Below are 24184 nucleotides of genomic sequence, written 5' to 3'. Positions count from 1 at the left end.
TAGAGAAAACCTTTTAAGTTGGTTTTCATTATAGAGGTTCCCTAAATGTTTATAATGATCCACAGACTCTGATGATACATGCACTTCCCATTGGATATTTTTCAACACAGAGTAACAGCATGACAGTTTGATCCTACATATTACTGCTCATTGAGATAAAGTCCAGGGGTTCTCTGGGTAGGACAGTTTAGTTTACTTCAAAAACGGAGTGAGTTTCCCCTGAAGAATGGCTGAAGATGGCTCACCACCCTTTTACAGAGATCAAATATTACAGAGAACTGAGGGATTTCTACATCTGAAGAATGGCATATAGTTTGGGGTTTTTTTTTTGCATTTCAGTCACAGCAGAGGAAAATTAATGTAGTCATGGGGCACATGCCTTCCCTTTTGCTTCCCATAGCTGATTAATCAGATCTACAGGTAGAGTCTAAAGAAAGATGTGCCCTTTCAGCAACTAACCTGAACATGCCTGCCTCTTCTCCTTAGTGTATAACTACTGCTGAACTCCAACTATGTCCAGATCTCTCAGACAAAAGAAGTAGAAAAACTGTGATGCAAGATACTGATGACCTTTACCATATGTCAGATGTAAGAGAGTTACTTTTGTCTGATCTTTTTTTCCTTTGATGGGTAGCAGTTGCCCTTTCTTGCCAGAACAATGTAAAGGGAAGTCCACGAAAACATAACTGCAGAGAACATTGTCTGGCCCATTGCCTAGAAGACAGTATTCTAAATGGTGAAACAATTACAAAATGACGTGAAATAATATAAATTAGCTTAACCCATTCTGTTCTTTAGACGGCTTCTTAATGTATTGATGATGTGGATTTTTTCTCTAGTTTGTCTTTTAAACTCATGCTACCTTCTCTTTTCTGAGTGAAAATGAAATATAGACTTTTTTAAAAAAATCTGAAACTGTCAGGAAAGAAAAGACTCTTTTTCAGTATCTTGACTGATCTGAAAGTAAAAATCACAACCTACACAAAAAAAAATTTCACAACTAAATAGAATTACAATTCTCTGCTTTAACTGAAATGTCCTTATGAAATCCATGTTAATAATTAAAAAAAATATATAGTTTCAAATTCTTATCATTATACAGTTCAAAAACATCCACAATTTTATTTATTGGCTGCTAACACTACCTGGACAGAGGGCAGTGTTATTGCAAACCCTTGATTCTCTTAAAGGGCCGCTGCAGTGTGTCCCGTAAGGTGATACACAAGTTCTGGTTCGCACCTGCGACCCTTGACCACAAGTAACTGAACACGTACTCCACTGGGCCCACTCTTCAACACCAGATTCACCTGTATTCAAGACAACAAACAAACATGAATATAGGCATAAGTATTAATGACAATTTTTTTTCTAAAGCTCATTATCATTTGCTCTTATAAATCAAAGAAAAACGTACCACACCAAAATAAATATTTAAAAGTTCATGAAGTATAAAGCAGCTGTGAAAATGTGCAATGAATAAAAAACAAAGACACCTAAAGTGCTGCAGTCAGGTAACAGCCTGTAAGAGGGGAACACTTTGATCTCTTAGCATCATTTAAAAGTTTATGAGAACTACTGCCCTTCAACATTTCAGAAAGAACAGTGCCCTCAGCATGCTGAAAGTACATAAACAACTCTTTTCATAAAATAGCAAAGGATTTATCTTTGAAATTTATACTTATCAGTCTAGAATTAATGCTCAATAACAGTTTAAGGAACCCTACAAGTAAGGGAATTCCAATGAAAAACACCCCAAACAAATTAAGTCCCTAATGTCTTTTATTTTCATCAGTGGAAGAGAGTAATCTAGCATTTGAAAGACGTTCCCTGGCAAATAAAAACACTTGGTTTACTAAATTTTAACCTGAACTACGGGATGGTAGCTTTTGTTTGATCATTTGCTGCACAGATCTACCTCATGCTTTTGACCTACAAGAGTACTAAATTCTTGGGTGTGCTAGAACAGATTAGTGCATAGTACGTACCACCATGTTCAAAATTGTCAGATGTGACTTATTAATACTGTATATTAGAATAGAGGAAATTTTTTTATTGCTGAGAGAGAGCACATTATTTTTATTTTTTGAAAGCAAGTATCATATAAAGTCCTCTTGCATGGATGCTCTGGAAAGAATGCTTGAATTTAATTTCCATGAACAGCTACACACAAAATTCTGGACTGCCTTTCACAAAGGAATTCATGTTCAGAAAACTAGATCCCTTGAATATTCTCAGAAAGCAAATGCAAAAAAAAAGTGAATATACCTCAGTAAACAATTTGAATAAATAATTGTGTGTTGATGTCTAGTTTCTTCCACTGAAAATCAAGCAGGTAAAATGGCATGCTAAAACCTCAATTACATGATTGATTTTTAAATATATGTCCCTTTTGAAACAAGTGGAATTTTCTGTTTTAAGATCATTGGTGTGATGCAATCTGAAGACCTGAACAGCTTGCTCAAAATTGTGATTATCTCAATATATCTCGAGTCTTCCAAAAGTTTAGATACTAATCGTGACTGAGAGATTGCCTGCAATCCAGGGAGATTCTGGTGATGTTTTACCAGAATGCAATAAATCACATACTATTCCTTGAAAATGTGCTTTTGTAGCAAGAATCTGTGAATCTGCCCAAGCTTGTTTTTGTTTGCTTTAGAGGTTAAGCATGAAACCTTGTTTTTGCTAGATCTCTAAGAAGCAATTCTGAGGCTATTCTATGTTTGTTTTTTTTCAAAAAGCTTCTTATTCAGTAACAAGACAGAATGTTTCGTAATTGGCACAAAAATCTCTCTGCTTTTCATAAAATTATATGCAAATCTAAAATTTTCTATGGACAACAAAATGATGAGCTTTTGACATACAAAAAAATCACTAGTGAGATTTTGAGCAATTTTCTTTATTTCTTAGGTGAAAAAATTATAAATTCAATGATTGATTATTGCCTTAATTTTTTTTCTAATATGAATTTAGCACTTTGATTACTTTGTTACATGCCTTGGGTTCAGGTTAGACGATATAACATGGTAAAAATATTTAATACGTGGATGGACATTAAAAATTATAAAATATGTAATATAAGTCTTACGTACATAGTAAAAAGAATGTATTACTGTGGGTTTCTAGGCTAATATTTTTTGTCTTTTCTTACATGCTTGAAGTTTGACTTTACCTTTATTATAATGGATTAGATAAAAAGTCAAACAGCAGAAAAAGTCAAAACTATGTTTCTCAAGACGTTTCTCATTATGTAAAACAGTCATATATACTCAGTGCAAGTTATCCATTATCCAATACAGACATGGTGAAAGTACATAGCTAACAAAATATAGAAATGAAGTAGTAAAAGTTTTACATTTTTTATAAGGTGATAAAAATGTTGCTCTTAAACCTTGGAATATGATGGAAAATAGCAGCAACACAATCCTCAGAAATGTGACTGTACTGAATGAACCTTGAAATTAATATTAACTATTAGAAATCTGAGCATACATGTACTGTCCATTCAAAAAAGGCATAAACTCGATATATTTTATCGTATGTAAAGGATACAAGGCTTGAACGTTTGTTGGAGGAAGGTCCTCCATAATAACATGATGTACAGTGCAAAAAGAGTGAAATTAAGAGAAAACAAATAAAATTTATCTCACCGGCTTCTTTGCTTTCTTTTGTACAATGCATGATGATATTTTGGTATTTTTTTTCAGATTTTTGATGCATTTTTTACTGCTGTCAGTATGATCATTACTTATTTTGAAAGATTTAAAAGGAGGGAAATGTCTACACAGACATACCACATCGTAGTCAATTTACAGTTTTTAATTTAAGCAAATAAAGACTTTTATAATTTTTAGAATAAACCTAGACTGAATAATCTGGAAATACATCTTCAATTGTTTGCTTTACCTTTTTTCCATTTTTTTCTTTTCTGAAATGAAAATTTCAAAATGGCTATTTTTTTCCATCTCACTTTCTTTTATTTGAGAACTCTTAATTTTTTTGTGTCTATCATATTAAATCTACAATTTCAAATTAGCTATTGGCAAGCTACCAAGCCCTCACTCTCCCCAGCTGCTTGACATGTAAGAGGAAACATAACTTACTGTACGGAAGGCCTCATTGATCTGTGTAAAACTTACCTGCATTATACTCTCTAAATCCCATAACACCTAAGGGAAGGATCAGTCCAAACACATAAAAGGACAAATATAGAACAATAAAATATTCATACAATATTTTTAATTTTTTTTTTTTACTGCCTCACATCACTCCCCCAAACCAGCAAAATGTATATTTTAGTACTACATTTAAAAATCCCCCACTCCCAGCAAGATTTGGTGGATTAGGTCCACTATACTAATAGCATGAAGTGTTTTTCATAGATCTATTCCAGAATGTTTTTCTATTCTTATTTCTCTGCCTTTTTAAACCATACATTTTGTCGCACTTTTGCACGTGTTTTATTATTATAGCAAGCAAAATAGCAAACAGGCTTAAAATATATAACCTCATAAAATCAGTATCTATTTACTATTAGAACTTCTTAGTACATGGGTAATTTAATGAGATATGTTAGGAAAAAACCACTTATGAATCAGTTTAAGAAGATAACACAGTAATTTTATTGCAAGAAACATTAATGCATTAGAGGTGAAGAAAATATGCAATGATCACTACAAAGGAAAATCAAAATGAAGAGATGAAAATTAGTATGTTCAAAAAGACCACAGTATTACTTGAAATGTGTTAACCTACAGCATGGAAAATACAGATTTCCTCAAACTTGGGCATGTAAATCTATATGCTCATACATCTCACATGCTTTCAGAACAGGACCTTGAAAACCAAGCCTGTATAATTTTGAATGTTCATCTCCCACTCCACGCACACGATCTATAAGAAGGTGATGGTATAAGTAACTGCTGCCTTTATAATGCAGTTCTCTAACACCATAATAGATGCGCTGCTATGTATGACTAGAAATTATCAGCAGTTTTGCACGATATTATTGAAGTTTTAGGGATTTATATGAGGAAATAACCCAGATAATTTTACATAGTTTGGAATAATTGTATGAATTCAAGAAGCAGCATAAAAGCAAAGGTGTTATTCCATGTAGTAAGCAACTAATGTTCTATGTCTGAGCTAAGTAGGTAAGTAATAAGTTCTACTTCCCCAAACAAAAACTTCATGGAAACCCAGAGAACTCTAGGCTTCCTTCTTTCACTACATTTGCTTGTGGTAGTATCTGGGAGTTAGCCATAAAAGCAGTCCTATAGATTAATAGGAAGGAAACAGACTTTGTCCTAAATTCTTTATCAAACAGATCTACACTGATTGGCTATACATGTATTTAGATAGCTTTATATATTGATTTCTGCAAATCTGTTAAGTAAAGCACCCTACTACCAAGGAAGTCAACATGCAATATAACTAGAAGCAATCATAGTTCTTTTACTAAAGTACACAAAAACTGGAAGCATTATGCATGACTGATGCAGGCATATTTTCTAGGTTAGTAACTATGGAATATAGAGTAAGTTGTTTCAAATCCATACAAAAATTATGGGGCACAAGATTGTCAATGCAGTAACCTACTGTAACGGAGTGTGTAGGGTAACAAGAAAGAGCTAGATTTTACCAACAGATAGAGGGATTATTATTGTTGTCAAAATGGGCCATAGTTTTGGTGTATGAACTCACCACTGAAATTTTATCATTGACCTCAAAGGCAGCTGTGGTAACTGTTGGTAAAGATGCTGCCTTTTTTTTTTTTGTTCCTTTTTGTTCGTTTGTTTTGGGTTTTTTTGTTTGTTTTTTTGTTGGTTTTGTTTATTTGTTTGTTTTTTTTTAATTACTTCAGCTCTGGATTTCCAGTATCACTTTGGTATCTCCAGATAAAGAAGATGAAGTTGCTCAAATAATATTAGAAAATATGTTTTAGATGAAAAACTGTTAGATAATTTTCACATCCAATTAAAAACTACTCACGGCCAATTTCATTTAGCAATTATGAATCTGGAAACTGGAGAATAGAGCATCGTGCTGGGCCAAAGATAGTAAATACTGAATGCATGCACATTAAAGTCACCCCAGTAATTAATTAATTTGATAAATGCCTAAAGCTGGAATTAGACCTCAGTCTATTTATAAAGACATTCTGAAGCATGTTCTTATCATCTTTGAAAAAATGTTACTATGTCACAGTGAGCTGTCCTGTGTCCTGTACATGTGAGACTGCTTTTATTACTAAAGAAATTCATGCTTACATTAAATGACTCAGTATCCACATTCAGAGTGCATGTTTTTGTATGATCTACCTAACTCTCAGCTACTTTATTTATGGACTTTAACTGGTGAAAAACAAAAATAAATGATTCAAAAAAAGTATCAGCTTAGAAAACTGACAAATATGCAGCAAAAGATCATGGAAACATGCAGTGGTTTTGCTAAAAGTAACAACAGTAAATAGAAAAATGTAACTGATGTATTACCAGTTTGTGCCATAAATTTAGCAGCATCAGCTTGTTCCTGAGGGACCCTTTTCTCATGAACAGATCGAGGTCGCTGACTTTTAATTGTATGATCTCCCATCATTCCAAATTCTAAAGACAGAATAAAGGTTTATGAAAGCTTGTGTGTAGACATTTCTCAAAAATCACATACTGTCTCATGCAACATGTTCCTAAACATACCTGGAAGCTGCTGGTAAGTAAGAGTCAGGCAAGTGATCATGGCAGTTAACATCAACTTAAACTTTGCTACACTCAGCTTTCAATAAATACTTAAATTTATGTCTGCAGATTTTCCACTGTGACTTTCTTGTATGAACCAACATTCAATGCAGTGACACATACTATAAATCAGCTGTACAGCACAGGACAAAAACAATTATTCAAATGCAGACATTTTATTCCTGTATCTTGAATCAGTGCAAACCACACCAGAAAATAACTGTGACAGTGTTAGACATTGCTGTTCTCAGCAGAGCCTGCTGCTCCTCCAGAGGACTTCTATTGCTGCACTCGTCTTTCAGGCTGATGAAGCCTTCAACAGAGATAACGAGTCATCCTTGGGAATGGTGGCAATGGGAAATAGAAATGGTTTAGCCAAAGAACTGTTTAATTTTCCGTCTGAATCCAGCAGAACAAATGCTCTGGATCTGTTTCCTTTCTGAAACCTCTCAGTTAAAGGACTATAGGTTATATATTGCCTTCCACATTGATTTTAATAGGAAAACCTACGAAAAATCGGTGACAAAAAAGCCCAGTGTGGGGAGACAAGATGCTTCAGTTTTTTATCCCATCACTTCTGTCATTTTCCATCTCTGGTGCTTTGCACTTAGAGGGGACTGCTGTGTCTTTAGCACAGATCCCTCTGATCCTCCCAGGCACACACAGCTGCCTGCAGCTCCGTGCTACATATTCTGTTTCTGCTGGGACTCTAATTTGAGAATTGTGTGCAGAGATATGTGGGTTAACATTGAAGCCACTTCAACTGCAATCACATGAAGTTTCTGATGAGGCAGAAGGGGTCTGAAACACTAGGAACATAAACATTAAAAAATACCTTTCTGCTGGAAGGTTACCTTGCAAATGCAAAATTCAAAATTCTCCCCAATTTTTAAAGCCATGAAGATACTAAAACTTACCTTTCTGCCTCAAAAGATGAAAAACATTATATAAGATGTCATTGTTGCTAATAAGTATTATTTACAAACACATTGTTTTGATAAATCATTAAACATATTTAAATTTCTATTTAGAGTAAAGAAACAGTAAAAGGTAAACTGATTTTTAAGGGGTCAATCAGCAGAAAGAGGTTTTTTATTTTCTAGTAAATTATTAATGTATTTCTTCAAATTAGTATTTCTTTTTGCAAATATTAATTATTGGCATCACTTAAAATATAAATTTAATTATTCATTTCAGAACAGCAATGCAGTTTCATTCTAAAGAGAATATTTGAAAATCTAGTTAAAATATATTTTGAGGATTAAGTATTCAACTTTTTAAATACATACTAGAAATAAATATAAAATATAATTAAATTATATATATACACATGAATATATACTCTATATATGTGTATATACGCATATATGTGTTAAAAATTTTATGAATAGATTTTTACAAAATACATCTATTCTACAGCTCCTCTGATTTAAGATAGCTTTTTATTCTGTGGGAAACCTCTTACTATAACCAAAGTTTTACAGTTGATACTGTAATGCAAATTATGATTAGAATATTTTTACAATTTTTACAATGTGCAGTACAGATGACACATTTAAACCATAATTAATAACATGCTAATGGCAAGAGACTTTTCATAGCTTTTCCCCCAAAGAGGCCGTTACAGCAAGGCATCTTTACTCTCAGTTTGCTGGCTGCATGCTCTTTGGTTGTCAGGCACTTTACAGGATATGGCACCATTCTTTCAGAAGACTTAGTTCTACTTTTTAAGTTACAAATAGAGTGCAATAATGGGAGACCTTTGCTAGAGGAAGGCTTTCCAGAGGCATACAGGGAGGTGGTGAGTGTTCTGGTCCCAGTCCTGCAGCATCTTGTGCTGGGTGCAGGCACATGCAGTGTCCTCCAGGACAGAGCCCGTGGGTGAAGGGGCACAGGCAAGTCTGGGAGATCAGTTTCCTGGGATACCCAATGTAGCTCCATTCACAGCCATGGAGTTACAAATACCACCAACCATGATAATGATATCTCTATTTTTTCATTTTTCCACTTAGCAACAACCCATTTTTAATTTACACATTAAAATCACTTCTACTATTGCTGATGGTCATTGAGATGCAGTTTACAGCTAATCTTCCTTTGATATATTAAGCATTTATATAGTAAGTATACATTAAAGATAAATGTTTCATTACTAAGTTTAAAGTATTTCTGGATAAGTTTTGTCAAAATATGGAACCAGATTTATGCAATGCCTCATTTTCATTTTCAGCTGAAGTATTTAACCAAATGCTGCACAAGAACAAAAGTGGTACCAGAAAATGCAGTGTACTGGCATGGGTGAGGCTTCATTGAAATGCAGGCTTCATAGGCAAAGAAAAAATGGGTCAAGTACATTTTTGTAATGGGATCAGAAATGTCCACCTTCTGTGTATGAGTACATACAATGGTCTCAAAATTGTTTAATCTAAGAAGCTTAACAGTAATGCATTTTTATGAAGCATTTTATAAAACAAAATCTCACTTAAATGTCTGCCATGGTTTACAATAAATACTAAAAATACTAGAATAAAACTTTCTTCCATTTTCAGATCCTAGGTAATGAATATAGAAGATTAACCCATTATGCATTTGTTTTTCCTCAATACTTCACAGAGAAGTATTTAAATCCTTTCTGGGTTGGGAAAGCATTTTAACACAAGTCAGTCTAGAGTATGATGAAATGGCAAAGTAATTTCAAGGGCCTGTTTGTGTGGGAAGGGAGATAATAACCATCTTAATCTAGGCAGTATCTGGCACAGAAGTGTCCTGCAAGGTCAAGTCAGCATATTTCAAGGCCTGATGTCTGGGATATAAGACTGCATGTATGAATTAACATTCTGAGTAAAGGATTTTTTCTCATTCTCACTCTTTTTGCCTAGTTTTTGCTGCTGAAAATAAGTTTTCTAACCCAGAAGAAGGTATTTTTTAGACATCAGTTTCTGAAGAGAATTTTTTTTCTGATTTCTGTCCTAAATTTTCTTTTGATGAAACAAGACAGTCCTTCTCTGCTTTTACCTCAAACATTGATGTTAACCATGTTGTTTAATTAAATAAAAGGAGAAAACAAATCCTTTCAGCAGCAAACAGGTACATGGCCTATATCAGAAACCATCAGTGGACTTAAGTTAGGCTTGGAAACATAAAAGGGTTTTAATACCTTCTAGCATTAACAATGTAGTAAAAAGTAACACAAATACCTCAAAATGTAAAAAACAATCAGCATTATGGGGAATGTTAAATGGATCATTTTAACGAGATCATGACTTATAATACATGGTAAACATTTAAGGTAGAAAACCTGAGGTTTAGTTATCTCATAAAGGAATTTATCCTACTGTCCGTGGTCCTTTGGTGGCTACAGAAGTACAAGTTTGCTGCGATAAGGTGCATATTTTATCTCTCCTCAGATATACCAAATCGATCAATACTTAAAAATATTTTAATAATGCATATGGATATATGGATATGACATATCATTTGGTTAAGCACCGGAACAGACTGCCTAGGAGGGGTAGAGTCACCTCCCTGGAAGTGTTCAAAAACAACTGGACATGACACTTAGTGCTATGATTTAGTTTGCACAGTGGTGTTCAGTAAAAGGCTGATGATCTTTGAGGTCTTTTCCAAAGGAAATGATTCTATGATTCCATGATTTCATTTTGCATATAAGCTTAGGCATGCAATATAGTTCCATGCCTTCTAGTATTAAAAAAGAAATTTGAAATTCCAGAGTTTACAGCTGTGTATTATTTGCTACTCTAGTTCCATTTGCTTTACCTTTTATTTAATGTTATGTTATGGGAATTTTTATTCCTATTGAGTAAACTTTTTAGTTTTTAAAGGAGAAGCTAAAATCTTGCAGCCAGTGTAGGTGTACATTTTTAGGAGAGAAGAGAGGTGCCATGTGCTCTCTGTAGGAACAAAGAAGAAAAAAAATCTGTTAACAGTGTAAAAATGCAAACTGTGAAGACTGAGCAATACAAAGAAAAATACCAGTTTTGCAAGGTTCTACTCACCAAGTCTAATCTTTGCTTTTTTGACAAGTGGATAATCACTAAAGCTAAGGTAAGTGTCAAACAGATTTTATGTCTAGGCTGTTTTATAGTATTTCACATACACACACATATATATACATAGTTATATATACATCCTAGTCATTAGGTGACATTATAACCATGTTGGTTTGGCTTTTATGGTTATTTTTTGTCACATTTCATGGGAACTTTATAGTGTAAATATATTGATCTGGCTATGGTGTACCATCTACTATGAGTTGTGCTATTTATGGTGCGGAGCACATTGGTGTTAATAAAAAAAAAAGCCTTTTTCAGCATAGTAGTGGGTGATGACGACACGAATGAACTTCTGAACTAAAAAAAAAAAAATACAACAGTTTCTGACACCTCTCTTTAGGACAGGTACAATGTCAAAGACCTCTGAGAGTTGGTGAGAACATCATAAGCTTGTATGGAACCTTCTGGAAGGTGAGATGGTGAGCAGCTCCCTGAAGGGTTTTCAGAACCTTAAAAGCAAGGAGAGGCAATCGATTCCTCAAAGTGACTGTCATTTTCTTCTCTCACCCACAGCACTCCAGCAGTGTGATCTTACTATCTTACCCACTCCTGAGCTGTAAATAGCCAAATGAGTGTTTTCAATTACCCTTGACTACAGAATGAATATTAAAGGTCTTGCAGCCAGAACGCACATTAATGCAAACTGCCTCAGGTGCAGTAGCATGGCATGCTCTCCGTGACAATACACAAATGTTTTTCCCAGAAATTATGCAAAATGTTGATCTAAGTCCCAGGTGAAGGGGGAGGAGAGGATGCAGAGGGGGGAAAGGAAGAAAGAAGACTGTGAAAATATAGAGAGAATCAGTTTGTTTAAATTAAAATTTGGACTGAACTATTAAATAATTTCAGTAGATCTGATCAATTTCTGATCTCCAGGAGCTTGAAAAAGTTCTCTGCACATTTACTTTGTTTGGCTGTAGCCCATTCTACAGGTTCTCCCACAAAGATATGCAGCAGTAGCAGTACTTGAGGTTTCTCATCACACTGGCAACTGGTCAGCACAATTTCTTCTGGGCACTAGATGGCAGAATGTGTGTTGACTTAGAAGCACAATTTTGCACTGACTTTCTGTTTCATTTTCACTATAAATTTATCTCATATATATATACATATAAATAAAATAAATTTCATTAGATTCAAAGGACTGAGGGGTTTTTTGCTTTTTTTTTTCTGGTTTTGTTTTTCTCAGTTCATCTTTTGTCGGACTGGAGAGAAATAAAAACCCAACAAAACACTCAAATCAAACAAGTCCTGAGCTGCAGTTGTTTTCCAGCACTGCTTTGCTGTAGGAGGGTGCCTAGGCCCCACAAGGAAGCACTTGTTCTCTAATGCTGCACTGGCCAGACACAAAGCTTCAGGGCATCAGTGAATACCATCACTCTGCAGTACAGATTTAATCTATAGCTTTCTATGGGAACCCCTTAAAATGATATTTCCTCACCAGGCAGGCAAGTTGCCAAAAGGGTAACATAACTATTAGCTGAATTAGATTTCCATGGGAACCTTTTCTTAGTGAATGTGGAAAATGCTCTTAAAACAGCCTTTGCCTACTTCCTATGTAGATCCTGGTCCCATAAAAAGTCCTCTTTTCACTCCCCAAAACAGTATAGAAGAGCTTTGACCAATTTCAAACTGAATGGAATAATTTCTTTCACTAGAGTGGATTAAGAACTGAACGGAGCTGTATTCATGAACACAATGAGAAAGATATCCTATTACTCATGAAAACATGGAGAGGATTTCATAGCAGTGAAAATATGAAAGGGAAAAGCATTTGTACTACAAAAGTATATTTTTGAATAATAATACATTCTTCCATTTTATCAAGTAAAAGAAAAAAGACAGGTTAACATTTGTAGGAAATTAGATACAAGATTTCCTTTTTCTCACACACAGAGATATCCTAATACATACATGTATGCACTCTTTCACCTTTCAAAAAATTAGGGAAAATAATTATGTATTTTAAACAGTCAACATATTGGACAAAGGTAATTAGTTTATATTTGTCTCTGGGGAGACCCATTTGCTCCTAGGGCATGATTTTGGATTAATACTACTGCTGGTATTTTTAATAACATAAGGAAAAAAGTATTACTGAATTAAAATATAAATGATTGTACAAATCCTGAGGAGTTAGACTTTCTCATGTCAATGCAATCTGAATCTCTCTGTGAATCTCTGCAGTGACTCTCTTGGCCAGCCATTATCTTCAGTGAATCTGAGCCTGTTTATTTGTGGCTATAGATTTGGTCAGTGAAGAATACCCTAAAGATGTAATATTTATTCATTTTCAATGTGCACAGAATGTTGAAACTGTGCAAACTGTATTACTTGTCTTCCTGGCCCCAATTTCTCATCATCTTATACCTAGGCAGAAGAAACTGAGCATAAAATCCTAGTGAAGTGACTCATACCTGTTCAAAATGAATGTAAAATCTCCCCACAGCAGGTAGTGTTTTCACATGTGCTTTGCAGAATTAAAACTAAGCAAAGAGGAAAAGTAGGGGTGGATGGAACCCCAGACTGCAGCTGTACTCCTTTTCATATTTACTAAATTTGATATATTTGCAATTATCATGGCCAGGCAGGCAGAAGATGCTCTGTAGTTCACATTTGCCCCATTCAAATATTTCCCTAGCACTCCATAACAAAATGGATGGATTCAAACAAAAGGTATTGTATTTGTATTCAAATAAAAATAACAAAATACAATAAAACAAAAAAAAAACCCTGATAAAAGTATTTTACATTATCAGGTTTGACATTTAAATCCCATAAATTCAGAAGTATATTATTTTCTCATATTCTATACTGTTCTCTCAAAAGATTCATGGATATAATAACACATTAAAGAATGAAAGCACAGGGGATTACCTTTATTTAATTTTCCTTTTTTTTAAAAAAATGAAATATTTTTGTTTTCTCTTGTAATAATCTCATCATTTTAATGCTTCTACTATAACACCCCATTCAGGTGTAGACTTTAAAATTTTAAATCATGGTATCATAATAATACTGCGGTATCTTCATTGCTACTTTATATATCGTACTATTTTACTTCTGCATTAAGTATTTTGCTTTTGTCATATAGGTAATTAACTGAAGTATTGACATTGTTAGCCAGTGCAGGAGTTAGTTCAGAATGGCAGCATTTTTCTATAAACAATCTCTTTTTACTGATCACTGCAGCAAGCTACCTAGTTATTACACGCAGGCTAGTATGTGTCTCTTTATTGCTCTGTACATTTAAAACTGAAGAAATGACGACTGAGGATAAATGGTAATTTCTAAGCTATTCGTGAATTCAATAACTCTTCTGTTCTAGAAAGACTGAACAGTAAGTAAAGGTAACTGTAGAAAGCAGGACTCACAAGGACATCTAGACCATTTCCTTGCCCTGCAACTATTTACTGCAGACATTTCTGCAGATGGCTGCCTAATCTTTTCTAAATGATAGCAGCATTCATTAAAATACGAGATAAATTATCTATGAATTTATGACAGGGAAGTTTACAGTCTGTGAAAGAATCTAAAGTTGTATGAAGAGAAGGAACAAGGGTCAATATTTTAAATAACAGGTACTGCAAATTGTACTTACTAAAATTAGTTAAACTAAGCATGGGGATTTTCTTTAGAATGGTAAAGATCCTAGGTGAAGCTAAATGATATTACATGCCTTTTTAAGAGCATTTTCTTGTCCTTGTTAAAGTCTCCTAAATTGTTTTTATGAAAAAATAAAAAATAGAGGAAGTGACACAAGATGCGAATATTGCACATTACATTTTTATAGTTTGTGGTACCACAAAGCTGGCTGTTTTGTATACAGACCTCATGGGTGGCTGCTAAATTTTATGTAGAGAAGGGTAAAAGTAAAGGACAAGAGCCTCAGCTGCTGTAAGCTGGCCTGGTTTCACCCAGCCAGACCAAATTTCATCAGTGAAGAATGTCTCCTAGAAGGTGTTTTCCAAACCCACAGATCTACTCTGAGCTAGGAGGTTTATAAAACCAGTTCACAAGGGTATTTAGCCCTTGCTAACTGTCACTTGTAGGTTAATGATCACACACGTGCAATTTTGAACAATTTATTCCACCCAGTTCAGCTTGTGAGATGTGTATATGGCACAACCCCCTGATAGCAGGGTGTTGCAATGATTTCCAAAATGGACCTGGAACCTCTTAAAAGGTCCCTTATGGTGACATAAGTTCTCTCTGAACTCCTATGGGGCACTTATGGCCTTAACAAATAAGACTTATAAATAACTCTTTTCTAGTCAAAAGAATAACCTTAATAGGAAAACACAAAACAGATGAGAGGGAAACCAGTGATTCAAAATTTAAACCTCAGAATCATAGAATCCTTCACAAACATAGAATTGTTAAGGTTGGAAAAGACCTTTAAGGTCACCAAGTCCAACCATCAACTTAGCACCACTGCATCGCATCCTCAAGTGCCATATCTACACATTTTTTGAATAATTTCAGGGATGGTGACTCCACCACTTTTCTGGAGAGCCTGTTGCAACGCTAAATAACTAAAACTAAATCCTAAACTAAAACTAAATCCTTCCTTCAGAAATACATGCACAAGATTTTAAGAGGAAAGTACACAAGAGATTTAACTGAAAACTCTCAATGAAAATCAATTGCACCCAGATCTCCAGAAAACACATTATATGTTTTCATACTTTTCTAGGTCTCTGCAATTCTGATTTCAGAGTCAGACCCAGCAATTCGTTTGTAAGAGTTCTAACATCTCACTGAGGACAAAAACCAATGTCCTCCTTCACTATCACTGTATAATCCACACTTGGAAAACATACCTGAGTGCATCTGCTAACACAGCATTCCCACCTCTATGTCCCATAGTGTCAGAAAGTACTATGTGGCTGCCTTATTTCACAGGTATTGCTCATGCAATACCTCTCTAAAAGCAAATGAAATGTTCAGCTGCATATCTGAGTTAAACAAAGCATAGTTTGTCAAACACCTCTTGGGGAAGCTCACCCTGAAGCCTGCATTAAAGAATAAAAGAGTTGTAAGATTTCTGGTCTACTTAACACCAAATCAAATCTCCAAAGCAAAAAAAAAAAACAAAAAACAACAACAACAAAAAACCAAAATACAAAAAAACCCCCAACAACTAAAAAGGGCAGAAAAATTGGTTTAAGAGCAGATGTATTTGATGGGCACAATCTATCTGATTATGGTGTACTACTCTTAACACACGAAAAACACCAGTTTACTGGATTAAGAAAATGAACCCATTAGAATTAGTGAGACTAGTGTGTAATGCTTTTTGCAACATACATATGTGTTTTTCAAAACGTTGAAAAATGCTGGTCTTCAGTTGTGACCGAGATTTCTACTCAGTCATAGCAAACTGCCTTGTGGGCCAGTTCACTGATTAAATTAGAATGCAATAGAAAACATAATTTAGTCGACCCAACGTTGATGCTCATATTAGGGAGAATTATGGGGATGACACTACTGAAGCAGTACATCCTCAGAGGTGGAAAAACATTCTTGCCTTTCATCAATAAGCATCAAACTAACTGATTTTAGCATCCTCATTGTTTCTACATTCCTACATGATGTCAGATACTTGAATCACTTAAAATTCTCACACCTCTTCTGCAAATATAACTGCAACAATCAATACCTTTTGACCTCCACAATGATTAATGGAAGTGTAGTCTACAGAGAATTGTGGCTGTTTCCTCTACAGATGCCAATAATAAGAATCATTGAAAAGTTTCTATTCCATGATGGCAATCCAGGACATGTATCATGTAATTCATTTCAGCTTGTTAGCATAATATAAAATGTGGTAACCTGAAAACTGTTTTAGCTCACAATGGTGCATCATTTGGAGAAATTATGCCAATAGTCAACATACGTGAATGTCTGGAGATTGCAAGCAGTGATTTTCCAGTGAAGGTGTTTAGTTCTGGACTTAAAACTACAAAGTTTGCAATATTCATTAGGCTGGGAACTTTGACTGTAACAAATAACTGAGAATGATCTATTACTTATGGGTATATATAAACTAATATCTAATGGAGGTCTTCAGTTAGTTGTGTTTTACTAAGTACAAACAAACTTTCTCTTAGCAGCTAGAGACCTACCACTGGGATGTGTATTATAGCTTTCTAAGAGAGGCTTAAGACTTGAATCTCCCCTCATGCTGCTTCTATGAACATTTTGAATCATCTACAATGCTACTTGCCCAGAGATATCCTGTAAAACTCTCCAAATGTTGCTACTCTGCTGTCTATAAAGGGATGGAGAAGAATGGGTTCACTAGGGAGCTCAGTAAAATAGCTATAAAAATAGATTTTATGCAAAGCTATTTTCAGACAAAAAATTGAATGTGCCTTAAATTAGGCTTCTGCCTATTTTGTGTTCGCTCTCTGAAAATATCTCAGTTAGTAACCTGAAAGAAGTTTACTATAGGCATGTATAATGAGATATTTACATCAAAACAAATTCTGAATTAGTAAATTAAATTATGCTCATTTGAGACTTAATATCTCAAATTGTCCAATCAACAATTAGAATCAGAACTATATGTATGTACTTAGATGACTATGGCTCCAATGCCACCACCAAAATGAACAGACTAGACATATTCCACATTTAGTTAAGTGATTAACGGATAACTTCAAAAACATAATAAGGCAGCAGAGATTATAGGTTCAGAAAACTCAGAAAAAAAGACCCACTATGTTGACCACAATGGCCAAAAGGCATATATTATTTGCTTCAATCAAGTCATCAAGAGCATGTTAAGTATTCTGAAAAGCCAATGTTGGAGCTCACAAGGTATCAGTTTTCAGAGAACCAGGAAAAGAACCTCTAGCTTTAGACTCAATACACACAGCTAATTCTGTATTGATCTTGTGGAATATTTTTTACATTTTCTAAGATATCTTTTATATATACATATATACATACACACACATATATACATATATATTTAAGTTTGAGTTTCTGTTTTAATTAAAAAAAAGTTACTTCAGCTTGATATTCCTTCACATTGCAGAGTAAAAAAAGTACTTTAAAGACTAAAATCCTATGGTTTTAGCAACAACTTTCAGAAAATGAAAATACATTTTTGGTTTTAAAAAAATCATTACATTCTTGATATGCCAATAGTAAACTCGACTAAAACCTGTTCAAGGAATCCTAGGTTACAAAAGTAACATTCCATTAGTTTTAATGAAGGTTTTGAAAGTACTGCAGCAATAGGTCTGCAAAGCCTGACTGAACTGGAGTGCTCTGTGCCAGCACTGACTCTGCAGCCCTGAGGTAGTTATATCTACAATCAGAACAGTTTATTTCCCAGGATAACTGCAGAACCCATTGAAGCAAGACATGGTTATACAAATGTCCACATGCCAACATATGTAAAACATCTCCAAAGGATAGTCTGGGTGCACAAGATCTACCTCTGGGAAAAGGATTTGGTGCCATATGACAGCACATGTATAGAGTTTAGACCACAGAACAGATGTTCCCATTTTGTACTTTCATGCAATTTATACTTTTAAAGAAATCATTACAAGTTCCAAAAAGACATAAAGAAGCAATTATTTTATAAAACAGATTTTGCAGAAAAATAAGTTATTAATACTAATATACAATATTGGACATATATAATTTTGATCACTTCATGGTGTTTTCAATTATTTTCCAAAGTCGAAAAAATAGAAAAGTTCCATTCTGCCTCATAGTGTTATTTTAATACATCCAAGGAACATCACTTGCAAATGACAATACTCCATTGGTGTAAATCAAAAGTCATGAAATAACAGAATTAAAACTGAGTATAACTGCTGTGTGAGCAGAACTGTCTCCAGATGGATTAATTCCTTTGGCTTTGAGCAGCACACAGGACTGACAGACCTAGAACAATGACTTTCTAGGTAGGTCCTTACTCTGCATTCTGTTAGACCATGTGGATTCTTATGAAGATCCACAGTATTTAATGCTTTAGATTATAGAACAATTGCAGCTAGTTAAAGAGGGATTTCACTGAATCCTTATTCATGATGAGGTCAGCTTGGTTTTGCGTCTAAGTGGCAGTCTTTTAAAAGTTAATGACAGTAAATTATTCCCAGTATTAAAAATGATACAGTACAATAATTCAGGAGACAAAATGCCAGTTAGGATAGTAGGGGGACAGCAACAACAACAAAAGACATTTTCCCAAGGCCCATTACTGTTATTACCTTGAAATGGTACAGTTGTATTCCCTGGATGTGTACTGAACTGCAGTTAGTAATATCTGCCACTACATCTTTTTAAGGTTCCTGTGGCAAGGCCTGGGAGTTTGCTAAAGAAGCAAGAACTTATTAAAAACAGTAAAATACTTGTGCAGAGAAAAATTATTATATGTGATCATTTGACAATTGGTGTTTGTTTGAACAAATGCCTGTAGCAATTGGGGAGTACACAAGTGTTAGTCTGAAAAGAAGGTGGTATTCAAAGTATATAAAAAATTAAAAAAAGCAAACCTCACCCTAGAGATTGTTTGTATAAAGAAAGATAAATCCCTTAGCTTAGGTACTTTCAGCTGAAGCAAATTTTCAGTCCCACACCAGTTTCATAAACTAGCTGTATATCCAGAATTGGGACTAATAGTTGAAGAGATGCACTATTTCTGTGGCCACTTAACTTTCTGACCCTGGTAACCAAAACACAGCAATTCTGATATAAAAAGACATAAATTGAGGATCTGGGGAGTGCTTATGACCAAGCTGTAAACAGCCTACGTAAACGCCACTTCTCTAAGGTGCAAATTGTCGGCAGAGTTCCTTCTGGTGCCTCTCCTTACCTCAGCACAGAGTATACCCTCTCACAGGTCTTAAGAAATTTGAAACTAGACAGTTACTTAAGGGACCCAGAATTTGGTGTAGCAGACAGGAGAATTCCAGAGGCTTGAGGAAAAAGAAGGTGTCCTATGATTAACTAAATAATATCCAAAGAAGAATATCAGCCAAGCAGAAAAATGGGGGTGGGGGAAGGGGGGGGTGCAATGCAGGGAAGGAGGAAAGGAAAACAAAGGCACGTCTCTCCAGAAGTAAAGAGATCACACATGCATACATATCTGATCAGGGTCAGCGTGGCTCTGCTCAGCACAGGAAGATTACAGAGTTGAGGAAGACAGAGGATAACTTAATCATCAGGGTTCCTGTTTCCATTGCCTTTTTATGAACTTAATTCAGAGTATCCTCAAGGTATGTAAGTTGAGTGGTACTGGTTTTGAATTGCTCTTCTTTTAACTAAAATTTTAGTATATTATACATATATACACACATATTTAATTTTATTTACATCACTATTTACTATTATCTCTAAGCTTAATAACTTCTATTAGAAGAAAATTGTCACAAATAATTTCAGGTTATTATCTTGATTTACTGTACTACTATGCAGTAAATGAACAGGTACATAACAAACCTAATTCAGGACAGACTGTACTAAAAGTACATTCCAGTGGGCAGTACATGATATTTTTCATACAAAAAGCTTGTTTTGTAAAAGGCTGTTTCAAGGCCAGACTTACTGGTATATCTAAGCTAAGAGTTTCAGACAAAAGAGGAAAAAGGTGAAAGCTAGAAAAAGAGCATTTCAAAAACGTTGAAAAAGCTTTAGTTTTTTAATTTATATTATAGCTATACTTTATATTTTATAAAGTATAGCTTTTATATACTATATATTTTTTATTTTGATTTCATTTTTTAAAAAATTAAAGTTTAAGGTTTTTTTTTAAATTTAATGAAAAATACAAGCTAAACAAAAGCAAAAGCCCTTTCTGAGTTACATATTTAAGTCAGCCCCAACTTTTTTTTTCCATGTCATGAAGTAAAAATCAGTTATTCCAGAAATTATACCAGTGAGTGCATTTGGCAAAATAGAAATTAGAAAAGCTTTATTGCATCTATTCAAGCGCTCTAGGATTTACATTAAATTATTATTTCCTACATTAGGATACTTTATAACAAAAAATAACAGCAACTGTAGCAAGTGAAAAAAAGAAATAAAAGAATCATAATTATGTGGGATGTAATGCAAGAATCATAATTACATTGAGCATGTACAGAGATAATTGTTAAATACAATAACCAAATGATAAGCAGCTTCAAGCCCTGCTCATGCCACCCCCTAAGGTTGTTAAGAAAGTAAAAATTCTAAATTTATACCAAATGGGACATAGTAGTTAAAAAATCTTTGAAACCTATGTATTTCTTCTTATTTCCTATTCCATATACTTATGCACTGATGGAAAAATTGCTGATAATCTCAGTATGTGCCGAGGATGAATAAACTGAGACACCAGGAAAGCACATACCTAAAACCAATCATCTTATTCAGCTTCAGACTTAGCATACTTCCTCATGGCTCTGAATTTTTATCATGTCCTATCTATTGGTGACGATGCTTGTCAGCTGCAGTTCTCATTAGGAAAAAGGAGTTACAGCTGACTGTAGGGTTTGTAGGAGTTCATAAATATTCTGCTACTGTTCAAAACTGCTGCAATGAACTAAAAGAAGACAGATGCATTTTTTGATCCCACACAAAACCTCAGTTATTAGACTACAAAGCATGATCACTCAATGTGTTAATTAAAGAATAAAGCCTATCAAAATAATACGGAATATTTTTCCTGACCTGGTCCACCGCAGAACAACAATTTGGTTCTTCAGTTTTTGTTCCTAACCAGATGCTCTGCATCTTCATAATGTTCCAGTGGGATGTCTCTGATCAGTTTTTTTGAAATTATTTTATAACAGAAAGGGCGAGATGTGTGCGTTTGTCTCCTCTGCTTATGCTTTCTTCAGTGAGGAAACCACTGAGCAGAGAGCTGACCTGTGATCCTGCAGGGCCATGGGACTTACTGCAGTGCTATGTGTGGGGAAACTGATGGCCGAGCGCCAGGCTGCCCTCAAGGAGCTTGTTCCGAGGCCCCCGACAGCGTGGTAGGACATTTTCCTTGATCATCAATATCATGCTCCCTAAGCATCTTCTGCTTGTACATCATTCTAAGGTCACTTTGATATAAATAACCAGTGACAGATGAGGCCTGTGGGGTGCTTGTTAGAGAACCAGTGGTAGATATTTTATTCAAAGTCTGATCAATTGTGGCACAGCAAGGTTCTGGAGATCTATGTGTGTCACTGTAGAACCATAATAAGACCTTTTCTTCAACCGAGTCTGCAAAATGTGAACAAGGGCTTGTACTCCTGCTTACAGAGAGCCTGGTGAATCCAGTGGTCTTCACCTGCAGAAAGCAAGACTGCCCAAGAAGGAAAGCACTGTCTCCCTTATGAGTAAGTATACTCATTTAGATCAAGAGAACCAAAGTTAGGAACATGGATCTGATTTTGAAAATGGGAACAAGGTCCTCACTACTCTTGAGACAGTCAGTTTAGCTGTCAAAGGTTCCTGAACAGCGCCTGCAGCAGGCAACAAACAGGCTAACATCAGCAGAAAGCTATCACTGCAATGGCCCTGGGATATTAGGAAGGACAAAACATAAAGCTGCTGTGGTGTTTCCTATAAGTCAACAAACACGAGGAATATTAGTTTAGAAATACAGCCCATAACACAAAAGCTGGACCTCAAAAATGAAAAACAGAAAAAAAAAAGAGGAAGCCTGTTTTCTTCTACTTACATATTTATTATTCTTTCTTTCAGAAGACAATTATTCCACTGGTAGTGCTTGAGATCTGTAAGTGTCATGGAGAAATCTTTCCTTTTCTTAAGTGTATTCATGTGATTGTTTAATTGGAAAATTGTTGCCCAGCCAACTCAGGCACTGTGGATTACTAATTGGAAAATTCTAACTTGATATTTGAATTTCTCAGCTTTACTTTCCCACCCATCAATATTTGTTTTTTTCTTTACTGTTAAAGCCTTCTATAAGTACTTCATTTCAGAGGCTTTTCTCTGTGTCCTCTCCAGTTGTCAGGTTTCTTTCATAAGTAAGAGCCTCTGAGTCATACACAGTTTTACTTGGTACCACTTCTGGCCATGAAAATACCTCCAGCTCACACTCTCTGTGAGTCCCCTGACTTGCTGTTTATACACCTAAATCTGTTTCTCTCCCCTCATGTACCAGAATCACACTGCATTCACATTAATTTACCTAAATCTTGCTATTAATCCATCAATCTCTCTAAATTCTCTGGCACATCTACAAGCAGGAGGTTAGACTAGATTAGTAAAGCAAAAGTACACCAAGATACTGCAGTCATTCAGACAGATTGCTCCATCCTTAGAATTAATTGTTTTGATCAGCTGTGGCTTTGTATTTACTTTTTATGAAAGACTGAAACAACTGTCTTTATATTGAACACTAGGGAAACCCACTCACTGTTAATTGTACTGCTTTAAGATCTGATGGTGGGTCAAGATGTGTTTCATTTCCTTTAATGTATGTATTTACCAACGATATGTAAAATAACTCAAGATGGATAACTACAAAAGGAAAAGTTTTGCATCTCATATTCTGTTTGTTGAATGGCATTACCTCTATTCTTGCATAGAAAGTAGTATTAGAAACTTCAAATTAAACCAGTTATTTCTACATTTTTCTTACATATTTTCATACATATTGCGTTTCAGAAACATGTCCACATAGACACTTACAATTATGAAAACTTGGTTGGCAAACTATGGAAAATTTGAAGAAAAAAAGAGTAATATAAAATTCCTTTCTTTTGGTCAGATTTTTTTCACACATTTTCTCTAGTATCAGGGCCAATATTGCAGTATTTCATTATATTCACATTCTGCATTCTGCTTTGAAGCATATTTTTTAACTGAAGATCTTTGAGACAAATACACTTGCTAAGACTAAGTAAAACAGGATTAGAACAAAGAAATGTCACTGTACTGCAGCAATAAATTCAGAAGGACCAATTGTATATCTACTAACTGCTTTAAAAGGAGGGTGAGAGGGGATATTCAGTATAAATATGAGGGAAAAGGAAGGAAAAAAGTATATTATTTTTACTGCATATGTACATATAATTAAGTCTCCCATGCTAGCATCCACAAAAACCAGTTCTGACCCAAGTTACTACTTAAAACAGAAATGTTAAACTAGCAGTGGTAGCATTTGCAATGTCATTTTTAATGATAAGTGTTTCTCATCTAACAATCCATAAAAAAGAATTAGAACACATCCTCATTAGACATTAAGGCAAAATTGATTCTTGGTCTGTCATCTCCATTTCAATGAAGGCTTTCTGTAACCTCTTTCTAAGGAAAAGAGCTGATGATTGCTTGCCTCCCTAACTTCAGTAGGCTTCAGAAAAGCAAAGGAAAGCTCCACATTTGTGTTTAGCAAACAACACATAGATCTCAGTA

The 24184-nt window shown here is 34.8% G+C and overlaps 1 protein-coding gene across 8 annotated transcripts in view; it reads right to left on the bottom strand.

The window, feature by feature from the left end:
• ADGRB3 (adhesion G protein-coupled receptor B3) overlaps positions 1–24184 on the bottom strand; it is a 478263-nt gene that overhangs the window by 285969 nt on the left and 168110 nt on the right. For 7 of the 8 annotated variants that reach the window (XM_071548514.1, XM_071548520.1, XM_071548521.1 and 4 more), the window contains 2 exons: positions 6492–6602; positions 1146–1307 (listed from right to left, as the gene is read on the bottom strand). In XM_071548514.1, coding sequence (XP_071404615.1) covers positions 1146–1307; positions 6492–6602 — 273 coding nt within the window. The remainder of the gene's footprint in view (positions 1–1145; positions 1308–6491; positions 6603–24184) is intronic. The other variant, XM_071548519.1, reaches the window with a different exon arrangement.

Source organism: Pithys albifrons, chromosome 2 (assembly GCF_047495875.1).
Source record: "Pithys albifrons albifrons isolate INPA30051 chromosome 2, PitAlb_v1, whole genome shotgun sequence".
NCBI classification, from domain to species: Eukaryota; Metazoa; Chordata; class Aves; order Passeriformes; family Thamnophilidae; genus Pithys; species Pithys albifrons.
This window is presented reverse-complemented; position numbering and strand designations above follow the sequence as displayed.